The sequence below is a fragment of the Pyrgilauda ruficollis genome, unplaced genomic scaffold (genome assembly GCF_017590135.1).
Source record: "Pyrgilauda ruficollis isolate IOZ18807 unplaced genomic scaffold, ASM1759013v1 scaffold25, whole genome shotgun sequence".
Classification (NCBI taxonomy): Eukaryota; Metazoa; Chordata; class Aves; order Passeriformes; family Passeridae; genus Pyrgilauda; species Pyrgilauda ruficollis.
This window is the reverse complement of record NW_024523822.1, coordinates 8122708-8134985: the sequence shown is the minus strand read 5'-3', so window position 1 is coordinate 8134985 and position 12278 is coordinate 8122708. Positions and strand designations below refer to the sequence as shown.

General features: G+C 55.6%; 1 protein-coding gene across 4 annotated transcripts in view; it reads right to left on the bottom strand.

Annotated features, from left to right (window-relative positions):
• Positions 1 to 6041: 6041 nt before the first annotated feature.
• OSR2 (odd-skipped related transciption factor 2) overlaps positions 6042 to 12278 on the bottom strand; it is a 6716-nt gene continuing 479 nt past the window's right edge. The window contains exons 1-4 of one of the 4 annotated variants that reach the window (XM_041470851.1): positions 11959 to 12272; positions 8383 to 9106; positions 7631 to 7730; positions 6042 to 6909 (exon numbers count right to left, since the gene is read on the bottom strand). In XM_041470851.1, the coding sequence (XP_041326785.1) occupies positions 6727 to 6909; positions 7631 to 7730; positions 8383 to 9035 (936 nt within the window). In that variant the 5' untranslated portion in view covers positions 9036 to 9106; positions 11959 to 12272 and the 3' untranslated portion in view covers positions 6042 to 6726. Of the gene's footprint in view, positions 6910 to 7630; positions 7731 to 8382; positions 9107 to 11954; positions 12273 to 12278 lie in introns of those variants that run through there. The other 3 variants (XM_041470850.1, XM_041470848.1, XM_041470849.1) reach the window with 3 other exon arrangements.

The window sequence follows — 12278 nt, the reverse complement described above, 5'->3', positions numbered from 1 at the left end:
CCACGCGCTGGCTCTGGGCTTGTGCGCAGCGTGGCACACGGAGGCCAGGCTGCTTTGAAGGCAGGCAAACTTGCATTAACACGATGGGAAGGAGTAGCTACATTCTAGCTCACCAGTGATCCATGCAAATTGGGTCACCAGGAGATTTAGAAACTGTACCTTTCAATCCCAGCCAAAGAGATACATCAAGGCGCATTGACGTGAGGCACGGCTGACACACCTTGAGGCATCTTCAGTGCACTGAGTGCTAGTGACGCCAAAGGATGGCAGCTGGCAGTAGTAGAGATAATGCCTTATAAATAATCTCTGAGGGGAAAAAGAAATAAAGGTTTTGCTTCCTTTTACACTTGAAAAAAGAAAAGCAAGCAATCAGCCAATCTACTTTCCCAGATGAACAAATGGGTCTCCAAAATGCCCCGGCATGCAGGAGAGCCCTCGCAAGCACACGGTGAGGGAGCCTCGGGTCAAGGCAGTGCCTGGGGAGCGGGAGTCCCGCAGCGCTGCCCGGGGCACGGCACCACCGGCACCGCCCTGCCAGCAGGTTTCCCTCCCGATCCCATCCCTGGTCTGCAGGCAAGGTGAAGTGAGCTTGTTTTGAAGGCAGAAATCTGGGGGATTTCTGCAGAGAGGGAAAGTCAAAAGACCTGGGGTTTGTAATCTTCTCCCGGCTGCAGCCCGCAGCCATGTGAGGCGATGGAGCCACTCTCTGGATCCTACAAGAATTTCAGGAAAGCAGAAGTCCTGCTGCTTCACTTCTCCTACTGAGAGGAGGCTGATTTCAAATGGAATCTGAAGGCCTGGAGATTTACTTGGCCAATCCCAGTTGTCCCAGAGACTGCCCAGCACTCTCTTCAACCCACTTTCACTGTGGTCCCGACGGAGGACAGCTTGTAGGAGTGTCCCTCACGGCCCCAGATCCAAGCCAGCCCTGTGATGGCTGCAAGGCCTGGCTGCTGGGGCTGGTGGTAGCCTGCAGCCAGGAGAGATGCCCCCTTCAGCCAGCATTGCCAGGTCTGAGAAGAGACGTCTGTCACCCCCTGGGGCCGCTGCATCTCCCAGCACAGCATGCGGGGTCTCCACTGGAGCCATGTCCCCCTGCTACCTGTCCCCTGCTGCCTGTCCCCCTGCCTGCCTGTCCACCTGCCTGCCTCTCCCCTGCCTGCCTGTCCCCCTGCCTGCTGTCCCCTGCCTGCTGTCCCCTGCTGCCTGCTCCCCTACCTGCTGTCCCCTGCTGCCTGTCCCCTGCCTACCTGTCCCCTGCTGCCTGTCCCCCTGCCTCCCTGTCCCCCTGCCTGCTGTCCCCCTGCTGCCTGTCCCCTGCTGTCTGTCCCCTTGCCTGCCTGTCCCCCTGCCTGCCGGTGGGCTGGGGGCACAGCCAGTGTCCCCAATGATACAGCCAGGCCAAGGGCCCTGCTGCATACACCACTCACTTCAGATGGAGCTGTATTTGGGTATGGGTATTTTCTGTATCTGTAAACTTCAGATTAAGCTTTTTCAGTCAATCTGTACTGGAAAGTTCTGCCCTAGTGCCCACAGAGGAAATTTTCTCAGGGAAAGGTGACCATGCACCACTCCAGCTTGACTGTGTAGGGATGAAGGTGCAAGGCCACTGCTTTTGTGTCCCACCCAATGCTTTTGGGTCCTGCTCCACTCGTCATGAAGTCCCAAGTAGTGTTTGAAAGTTGCACCTGGGAGAGGGTGTTCAGCCTTCCAAGAGGGGCTCTAAGAATGGGAGGCAACTTACACTTCCATTGCCTTGATTGTGCAGATCTAGGAAAGATGCTTACTGTTTTCAGTGTAGATATTTTGCATCTCATTTAATAAACTAGGAGCTTCTAGTAAAAAGTTTCATAAACATCTGCACCTGGATTTTTGAAAACAGATATTAAAATCCATGGTTTATACAGACATGATGCCTTCCTTTTGAATGTAAATAAGCATTTTTAATAATTTCAATAAAAATAATGTTTTGGTTGGTAGCTACCCTATTTTTGTCATAACTGCACTGTTATAAGTTTACATAAGTAGGAAGGAAGAAATGTGCCATGAGGAGAGAAATACAAGCTATAAACACAGTACAATTTTAAAATAAAGGAACATACGTCTAAACCCTTGTGCAATACAGTTTGGTAAATCCAGTCACTCTTCTACACTTTATGTGTAGAAGACTATCTGCAGTTACAGTATTAGGAGCATGGAGTGATTAGAGGTTCTGAGCCGCCAGTGCAGCTTAGCTGACTAACTGCAAACTCAGTCCTGACATTCTGGGGCCAGAACACTGCACCTGAAACCACTGGCTCCTCTTGATCTTCATGAGGGCCATGTAGCTTGGGGGTTGCAGTGCTGCTGACAACGGTGCTTCCACCCTGAGCAGCCACCAGCTGCGTGTGCCACCAGCCCTGGTCCTCCTGGGACTGCTGCTGGCTTTGAGTCAGAGACACCATGCTTAAAATGATCCAAGCACATCTATGGCACCTGTTCTGATGTTTTCTGAGGGTCATGTGGACATTGCATCAATTAATGGGATCAGCAAGGAAGGACCAGCAGTGTGGGAGAAGTACCACACAAGGGACATGAGCTCTGGGTGAGGGAAGATGTCCTTCAGCCATCAGCTCATATGGGCTGGTGGCTGAAGGATAGAATGAGGCAACAAGTAGAAATTGGAGTGGTTCAACAGAGGGAACCAAAAAGTCTAAATGTAGGAAGATGCTCTGGAAAAGAGATTGAAATGTGGGATGAGACATGGGAAAGCAAAAAAGAAGGAGGGAAAGAGCAGGGAAAGAGGTGGAGGTGAGACTAGGCAGGTGGCAGGGTGTAGTACGTGACGTCTGGAGTAAGAGAAGCAGCTCCTGAAGCAAACATCCAAAATCAGAGCAATGAGAAGGAAGAAGGAAGAAGAAAAAGGAAAGGGAGAGAAGGCAGAGAGGAGTTGAATAATGGTTTTTCACATGTTTTACTCTAAGGGACCCTGGGCACCAGCCCCTAGATCCAGGCAGATATGGCCATGCCACATTCCTGGGCTGCTGCTGAGTGTCTGACGCTTAGATCTGGGCTAAGGTGGTACTGGTATAAAGCTGGGCTTTGCCAGAAAATTTGCACTGCATCAGATAAAGTCTGTGCTGGCTGGAATAGCATGACATGCCATTGCTAAGTAATATTTACCACATAGAAAAGCTTTATGCACAATTAGCTGGGCTGAGCTGCTCTGCCATCAGCTGTGGACAGTGTCTGTTTTGGCAACTGATATGCAAAGAGCTCGGTTTTCAGATGCAACTTAAAGGGCTGTAATTTGCCCCAAAAATGTAGATTATTGTGACATTCTTATTATCTGTTGTTCTTTTCTCCCTGGTAGTACAGCTAGTTCTTTTTCCTGCTACAGCACTGCAGCTGCTGCCTCTAACACAGCAAAAGATGCAGAATCAGCCCATGCCAGTGCAGGCAAAATAAGCAGTGCCAAAAAAGAAGGGGCAGTGGGAAAGAGTAACACAGAGCAGCAGGAGGCAGGTGGTTTGGGAAGCTCTGGGAAACTGCAGAAGCATGGAGCTCTGCGCTGTGTTCTGTGACTGAGCAGAGAACTTCCAGAGGGAAGAAGGATACTTCACAAAGGCACAAACGGCAGTCACAGGGATATTGCTGTATTTAGTGTTTGCATTGTGAAAGTCAGGATAGAACTTTATGGCTATAAAAACCCTAGCCCTGCCCAAAAAGTAGCTTTACAGAGCTTGTTTCTGTTCCCAACAGGTCTAAAACCAACAAACCATATGTGTATCTTTATAGCTGCCTATGAAATTTTCCAGGGAGGGATGAATTTTTAAAAAGTGAATGGGGTGTGGCAGTGCTATAGGCAAGTGAATTGATAATAAAGAGAAACACTAGATCATTCTCTTGACATTTTAAGATGATAGCTACTGGTTTAAATATAAAATAACAGTTCATGGACCAACAGTTAGAGATGCTCATCACTGACCTGCTTCAGTAATTTGGAGGTTTTTTTTCTGGCTGCTGAACTTTAGAAATCCTCAGAAGATAAATTTACAGTCTGTGTCTGCTCAGGGGGAAGATTATTAAACAAGCAACCTCAAACAATTAAATAAAACCTTAGCTATATACAATCACTTAAATTTTGTCCTTTGATATTGTTCATCTGATTAAGTTCTTTCCAAACAAACTTCTCACAGAGCTTGGCCTATGAGGAGCAGACTGAGCCCATGTGTATCCTGACAGGAGTGTTTACTCAAACGGAGTTATCCCAGCCTTGCTGTGCGTACTTGGGGACGTAAAACGGCCTGGGGACAGGAACTACGAGAACAATAAGGAGAGAGAAACTTAGAGGAAATAACCTACTGAGAGAACAGGAATGCACTGAGAGTAGAAGAATCAGACAGGAAGACATCAGATATTGGGAAAATGCCCATGAAGAGGGAGCAGAAGATGCCCATGAAGAGAGGTTTGGAGAGGAGCAGTGTAGAGAGAGAAGCATTTTGAAGAGGGAGAGCAAGGGCTGCCAACATGGCAGGGCAGGATGTGAGAAAAGCTATTTCTAGGGGTGCAGCACCCCAGCAAAGAAGGAGTGCAAGTTCACAGGCGATTAAGGGGAAGAGACCAGATGGCACTAACATAAACTTTGACAAGGGAGGCTGCTCTTCAGCCAGCAGACCAGTACTTCTGGCTGCAGAAACATTCTTTCCTTCCCCATCTTCCTGGACAGGAGCAGATGAAGACATAGGCCTTGACCACATAAAATATTTTGAGTTTGGCGCTGTCAAATCTGCTGTACCGATGGAAGTTCACCTGGCTGCCTGGTCTGGGGCAGAGCAGGGCTCTCTCGTAGTCCCTGCCCCGTGGTAGCCTTCTGTGGAGGCAGTGCTGGCAGTAATGCAGAGCTTTCTGCACCGATGATCTGACTGCAGCCCAGGCACTGCTGGGTTTGATTTGCTACTCATTAACAGTGTCCAGGCAGTGTTCCCTGCGGAAGGACCAGCGTGGATCAGGGATGGTGACAGTGTAGCCACACAAGCTCTGCCAGGCATGCTAGGATCTGCGATCCCTCCCATGGATGGACCAGCCTGGAGTTCTGGTGCCGTGCTAGATGGAGCCCAGGAGTGAAGCCTTCTCTGCGGAACTGGGTGCAAGGGGATTGCCTTCTCCTTGGACAGGCCTCCCTGGGCCTGGGGAAAAGATCTCTGCCTGCCATTCTCACCTGATCCTTCACTTGGCAGAGGAGTAGGGAAGGATGGTTGCCCCCAGACTGAGAAAGAGCAATTTTTGGGGCCCCAAACTACTCAAGACGCTGTGGAGAGAGTGCCAGGAGTGACAAGAGCAGTGGGAAGGTAATGAGGGGATGCACATCCAAGTCGCCCTGCAATATATCAGGGAAAATGCCTCACTGTTGGCACCACACCCTTCCAGAAGAGTCCACAGGCACCGGTGAGGGAGTTGCAAGGATGGCAAGGGGGGAGAGCCCGTTATGCAGTGCCGTCACCCTGCCGGCTGCAGAGCCGGGGCAGGCACTGAGCGTGCGGCCGTGGGGTGGACACGCTGAGCCGCCGAAAGCCACCCCCGCGGGGAGCGCCTGGGGGCCCCCACGGTGGGGAAAGGGTCTCCCGAGACGGGGGGAACAATCCCTCTCCGTCTCTCCCGGGCGTGACTTGTGCTCGGCATTGCAGATGGAGGAGGGGGACGGGGTGAGGGGACCCCTGCTCCCAGTGCCGCAGCTCCGCCAGGGCCCGCGGATGAGCCCGGGGCGGAGGGCGGGCGGAATTGGCGCCTCGCTGTTTGCTTCCAGAGCTGCCGGGAAAGAATCGTCTTCTGCAGGATAAAGTCCCTGTCTAGGCGGGTGAATTGCCCTTGTCCAAAGTCTACGGGCAGGAGGCTGCCTGCTGCAATCCCTGCGAGAGGGATAACTTTTACAATATACGGCCTGATTGCAAATAAGTTACTAATAAGCCGCTTTGGCGTAAGAACGGCTCTATGCATTATTTCCTAAGATCTGTTTATTTGCAAATATTTCTTTGTTTTTCTTCTTTAAAAAAAAAAAATCGTTCGGGAAAATTAGAAAAAAAAAAAAAAAGGTACAGAAGTTAATATTTAGACATCATACTATTAAGTAATAGAGCTATAAACTCTCAAATAAGGCACTTTCATTTTACTTAACAATAGATAACACAACAGCGACAGTGGAACAGACCAAACAAAAGCGATCACCAAAATTGTTGTGACAGTACAATTACCCGGCTAGGAAATTTATTCAATATGCTTTGCCATTGCATTGACACAGCAGGAAAAAAAAAGCCCAAATGTTCAGAGAATAATACAAGAAGGCGGGAGGTATTTGGAAAAAAAAAAAAAAAAAAAGATTTATTTTGAAATAACTTTTTAAAGAGATACTTTGCCTCCATGATTTGTTATCGATGTGCATCTGACACGATACAAAACAAACAAACAAAGAAAAAAACACGTTCTGTACAGAGCTCTAAAATGAGCCGCGATTATATCTACAAGATGAGCTTTACGCTTGGGTGTGGGTTGGAGAGGGGCCCGATCCTGCAGTCCGCACTCTCTAAACGAGTTTCGCAGACATGTGGTAGGAAAGCTTGGCCCCGAGTCTGCGTGCGTGTCTCCGTGTGTGTGTGTGTGTGTGCGCGCATCTGTGAGTTCCTACAATACGCTCCTTGAGTAAAGTGGGCAAGTTGGAGCTGCCGGAGCGGGCGCGGGTCCCTGGCTGCTCTAGAAGTCCTGCCGCGGGGTGTGAGTTAGACTGTGCCGCCGTAGATCACAGTTTCGCCTGAACACTTTGCCGCACTGCTCACAGTTGTAGGGCTTGATGTCTGTATGGGTAAGAAGGTGAGTTTTCAGGTTACTTCTTTGATTAAAGGTTCTTCCACATGTGGGGCATTTGTGTGGAGATTCCTGTTCAGATTTGAAGCAAGCAAAGGATTAATCCTTCACAAACCACCTTGTTTAACGTATTACTGCACTTTTTCTCACCGCAACGCACAACTTGAGATATCGGGGGAGGACACGAACGAGAGGAGCCCCGTGCGGCCGGGCGGCCGCCCACCTCTCCCTATCCTGCCCCAAAAGCCTTATTTTATAGTTCTCGAGTAGTGATGTTCCGCACCCCTGGGACACACGGAAAGCAGCCTCCGCGCCACCCTCCCGCTCCGGAACTCCCGCTGCCCTCCCGGCCGCCACGGCGGTCGCTCCGCACCGCTCCGCATCCCGCGGCCGGGCCGCCCCGCTGCCCCGCGCCTGCCGCCGCCGCCAGGGCAGGGCTGCAGCCCTCAACGAAAAACGCCTCGGAGCAGCGGCGTGGACAAACCCGAACCCGGGGCTCACTCCCCGCCGCCAAACGCGTCCCCGCTGTCTTTAAGCCCGTCTCCCAAGGGCGCCGTTTATCTGCGGGTCTCCCGCGGCCGCGGAGGTAATCACGGGCCGCTGTTCCCCCCGAACCCACGGGGCCGTCCAGTGCCGGACCCCCTCGCTCCCCTCCGCACCAGAGCCCTGTTCCCCCTGTGGCCACCGCCCCTGTCCCGCGGCGGGCCGAGCCGAGCCGAGCCGAGCCGAGCCGAGCCGAGCCGAGCCGAAGCGGCGGCACACGCATTGAGAGGCCTGGGAAAGGCGGGCTCACCTGCATGTGTAGGGTTTTGTGGACCGCCAGGGTCCTGGACTGGCAGAAGCCCTTCCCGCACTCCTGGCACTTGAAGGGTTTCTCTTTGGAATGGATGTACCTGAAAGGCAACCCGTGGGGTGAGCAGCACTGCCGGAGGCGCGTGGGCCCCGCGACCCCAGACCCCACTTCCCCAACCTCGACCCCCTCTCCCAGACTCCCTCACCCTCCTCTTCCTTCCTTTCCCCATTACTATTCTGTGTATGGTTAAACTTCTTGGCCGGTTCAAAACATTTGCAATAATTCGTATCGAAGCGTGACTGCACTCTCTGGTGCCAGACCAGGACGGCATCTGCGCTGCAGGCCGGACCCGAGCCCGCTCTTCTCCGAAGGTGGAGAGGATTCTCAGCTCTGCGGCCGCGGGCGCCTCTCAGCACCGGCCGCAGCGTGCGGAGGTGGGTGGGGGATCAGCAGGGAAGCGCCCACCTGCGACCCGTCCTGTTCCCTGCACCCCCCAGGGTCATGAAGCACAAAAGCCCCGGGATCTTCATCTCCGGCTGTGAACCCCTCTAGCTCTCCCTCAGGTGGGTGCCCTTCCCACACAAAGCGCAGGTTTCGGCTGCTCTGGTCCCTCCGTGGCCTCCGAATCTGAGCCGGGGGCATTTTCCTGTGTTGTTTCCGTGGCTCCTGGAGCCGCTGCGTGTCATCCCCCTCGAGCGACTCACCCCACCCCGGCTGCCCACGGCCCGACCCCGGTCGTGGTGGTCCCTCACCGGTGGTCCCGCAGGTGGTCCTGCCTCCGGAAAGCCTTGTGGCAGATGTCGCAGGTGTAAGGCCGCTCGTCCGTGTGGGTTCGCTCGTGAATGAGGAGGTTATAGGACTTGGTGAAGTGCCTGCCGCAGAACTTGCAAATGAACTCCTTTTTCGTCTTGGAGGGCAGGCGGCCGCGGGAAGGCTTCCTGTCCGGGGACAGCTTATTGATGCCCGATAGGGGCGAGGCCAGTCCGGGACTCAGCTTGGCGAGCTCCCCCACCTTGGGGGGGTCCTCCTGCGTGGCGGCCACGGCCAGGTTGGCAAAGTCAAAGCGGGGCCTGTCCTTGTGCAATGCTGGGAGGACGTGGGCGATGGCCCCTTGCTTGGGGTGGAAGAGGTGCGTGGCAAAGGGGAGCGCAGGGAAAGGGAAGCGGGTGTCCACCAAGCCCTGCGCCGCCATCTCCGTGATGGTAGAGCGGGTGATTTCATGCACACTGGGGTAGCCCAATGTCCAATGGTTCATGTGCATGGTTTGCACGGCGCTGAGTCCGTACAGACCTTGCAACTGGTCCACAGCTGCGGGGAAGGTGTTCACAGCCTGAAGGAAGGAGTAGTTAGTGAGTTGCAGGGACGGGTGCAGCGGGATGGGGGCTGGCAGAGCCTTGCTTCCCATCTTCCCGAGGTGGGCGCGAGCCGGCGGAGCAGCTGGTGCCTCTGATGGGCTTCCGAGACCGGTAGAAAATCCTAGGAAGAAAGAGGGAGAAAGGAGGAGAGGGAGACTTTTACTGAGAGCAGCGTGGTATTGCTTAGCCGAGGCGAGCGCAGCAGCGGAGCCAGGGAGGGCCAGGCACGGCCCCGGTGCGCTGCCTTTCCGCGGCCCCAGTACCCCGCCGCAGCGCAGGCTCCCGTCCTCCGCCGGGACCGACACCGACCCACGCCGCGATCGCTTCGACCGGAGAAGCTAATAAAGCGTAGGAAATAAATAAATAAAAATAGCCCTCCCAAAACAACCACCCCAAATTAAAACAAAAAGGAGAATACCCAGCACCGACCCAACCGAAGGCGCCGCAAATTCAAATTAAACGAATCGTGTAAAAATACAGACGGAACGGAGACGCGGCCGGGGACGAAGCCTCTCCGCTTTCCGTCGCCCAGCCACCTTCCCCCGCAGCGCCCACCGCGGGGACCCCGGAGCCGCCTCCCTCCTGCCCCCCGCGCCGACCTGGCCCCCGGCGTCGCTCCCACCCTCCGCCCGGCCTCCTGCGGGCGCAGAGGCCCCGACCCCGACCCCTCCTGGCTGGGGCCTCCCCGGGATAGAGCAGGGTGTTCACGGAGAGCCGAGTCAGGCCCGGGGGGCGGAGCGGGGGGGAATAAACCCCGCGTTCGTCCTAGCTCCGTTGCTTATTTTTCTTCCTTCAACAACAACTCATTTATCAAGATAACCGAAGGAGAGAAAAGGAGCCCCTACCCCGCACGCACACCTCCTACCCAGCCCCCCGCGCAGCAGCCATCCCAGCGGCGGCGAGAGGAGCGGCCGGCCCGGAGGCCTCCCCGGCCCGCCGAGGGCCGCCCGGCACGGCGCTGCCCCGCAGTCGGCTCCCTCCGCGCCGCAGGGCCGAGAAGGGCGACCGCAGCCCGGGCGGGACGGAGCCGTGCGGCCGAGCCCCCGCACCCCCTCGGGCGTCCCTCGGCCGGAGGTTCGGCGGAGCGGCGGGGCCGTGGGCTAATGAGCGGTGTGTGACTGTCAGAGGGTTTCGCTCAGCCCATTCAACCGAAACCGCCGGACCCGCTGCTCCCGTCGCAAGGGGGTCCCCTCGGCGGGCTCGGGCGACGCTCCCCCCGCCGCGGGACAGAGGGACATCGGCAAGCCCCTGCCGTTTCCTTTTTTTTTTTTTTTTTTTGCTTTCGTTGAGGGTTCACTTCCAGCAGCCAAGAGGCTGCCGCGACCCAAGAAAGCGGCCAAAGCAAACGCCGGGGTCTCTCTGGGCCTGTAAACAAGAGGTAGGGCCGAGGGTGACCCAGCACCTCAAGGGATTTGTGTGGAGGGTTTGGTAACGCGCAGTTTCCAAAATAAACAAGAGAACCTCCCCCCGCAAAAATCTTAAACCCACCCCTTTGGAGGCAAATAACAGCAAAAATTAAGGAAACTCTCCGAGTGCAGAGCCCGCGCACCATGAGCGGTGTCCCTGCCTCCCGGGCCGCTGCCGCCCGGCTCCTGCCGTTCCGCTGGCACCGAGCGCGCTCTGGCTGGAAAGATACTTTTCGATTTTTTTTCCTAAAATACCTTTCCTCCACGTTTGTGGCACCGCACAATTGGCCGACTGGGGAAAAAAAAGGTGGCAAGGAGGTCGAGTGTGAAGTGCAGTGCTGCCTACTCCTGTTTTCGTTTGCCTCGAGTCGTGGCTTTCCGGAGCTTCCTCCGCTGCTGCCCAATTTTCCTTGTTTGTGATTGTATCGACACCGGGGACAGTTATCGATACTATTATATATGGCGATCTTTTCGTTTTATTGTGGGGGGGTGGTTATATATAGAGACTTATTTTTAAAGATGTCGTAGTGTGAGTTCCTATTCGCTTTCCGCGAGGAACCGAAACAGAAGCAATTAAATCACTTTTCGCTGGCTCCTCCGGCGGCTCCTGCCTCCATCCCGGTTCTTTGAGGCTGGGTTTCGGAGCCACCGGCTGGGAGCTATGACCGAGCTAGGAGCAATGTTTCTGTAGGGCAGAGCTCCCTCTGTTACAGCCGCGTTTGGTGGCTGTGTATGGGGGTGTCATTGCACCACGCTCGTTTTGGTGTCCAAGAACCAACTCTGAAAAAACTATTCTGAACATGAAATCCTCATTTTAAGGTAGAAACTTCTAAAACTACACTTCTGTCTGAATGGTGGTACATTTGCTACTATTTGTATTTGGAGATAACTTTAGTAAAACGTATCAAAAAAGAATAGAAAGCGCCTTCGAACGTGATTTTAAGGCCATTTATATTAAGGTGTGTTTGGGCGGAGGGGTTGAAAGTCAACCAAAAACGGATGTTACTTAAACCTTGGCACTTCCTTTTCCCTTTCCATTCAGAGAGCTTAATTAAATTAAGCCCCGTGCCAGGACAGCCCTCTCTACCTGCTTGCCGCCGACCTGCTGCTCCTGCCCGCGCTCCCCGTTCAGCCGCGGCGGGACCGGGACCGTGCCTTCCTACCCAGGGAGCGCGCGGGCACCGGCTCGCCTCCGCTCCACACGGCCTCACCCGAAGCCGCGGCCGCCTCTGCCCGCGCAGCCAGATGTTTCCCCCCCCGAGGTTTCTCCAGTGCGACCCGCGGCTTAGCTCGCAGTCCATGCACGGACCGGCTGCTCCCTGCCAGGAGTTTCTCGTGAAGGACATCGAGAGCGCACCCCGGGAGGTTGCCGTCGCCTAACCTCGCACCAACGCGCCCGCGGCGTGGAGGGGGGGACACCCGCACCCCAAGCCGCCCCAGAGCTGCGAACTGAAAGTAAACCCGGCGGCCCTGCGCTCCCGGCTGAGCGCACACTGCGCTCCCGGGGCGGCCGCCACGCTCCCGCCGACGGCAGCGGGCAGGGCGGGCCCCGGAGCCACTCACCTACCGCAGCCTGCTGCTCCTCCGGGGGCAAAGCTGTGGCGGCGGCCGCGGGACCTTCACGGAGACATTAGATCCACAGCGGGGGCGCTCAGCGGGGCCAGGGCCCGGCGGGGACCGGCATGTTGCGGAGGGCTGGGCGGCGGCTGGGAGCTCTGGCCGCGGCGGTCCCGGGGCCCCGGCATAGACCGCCGCCTTCCGCCCGCAGCCTCCCGCCTTCGACCCCGGCGAGGCTCGGCGCGAGTCTGAGCCGCCCCCTGCCCGGTCCATCACATTTCAGCGGTGACTGGCGTGGAGCGCTGTCCCCGCCCGCCCGCCGCCGCCGCC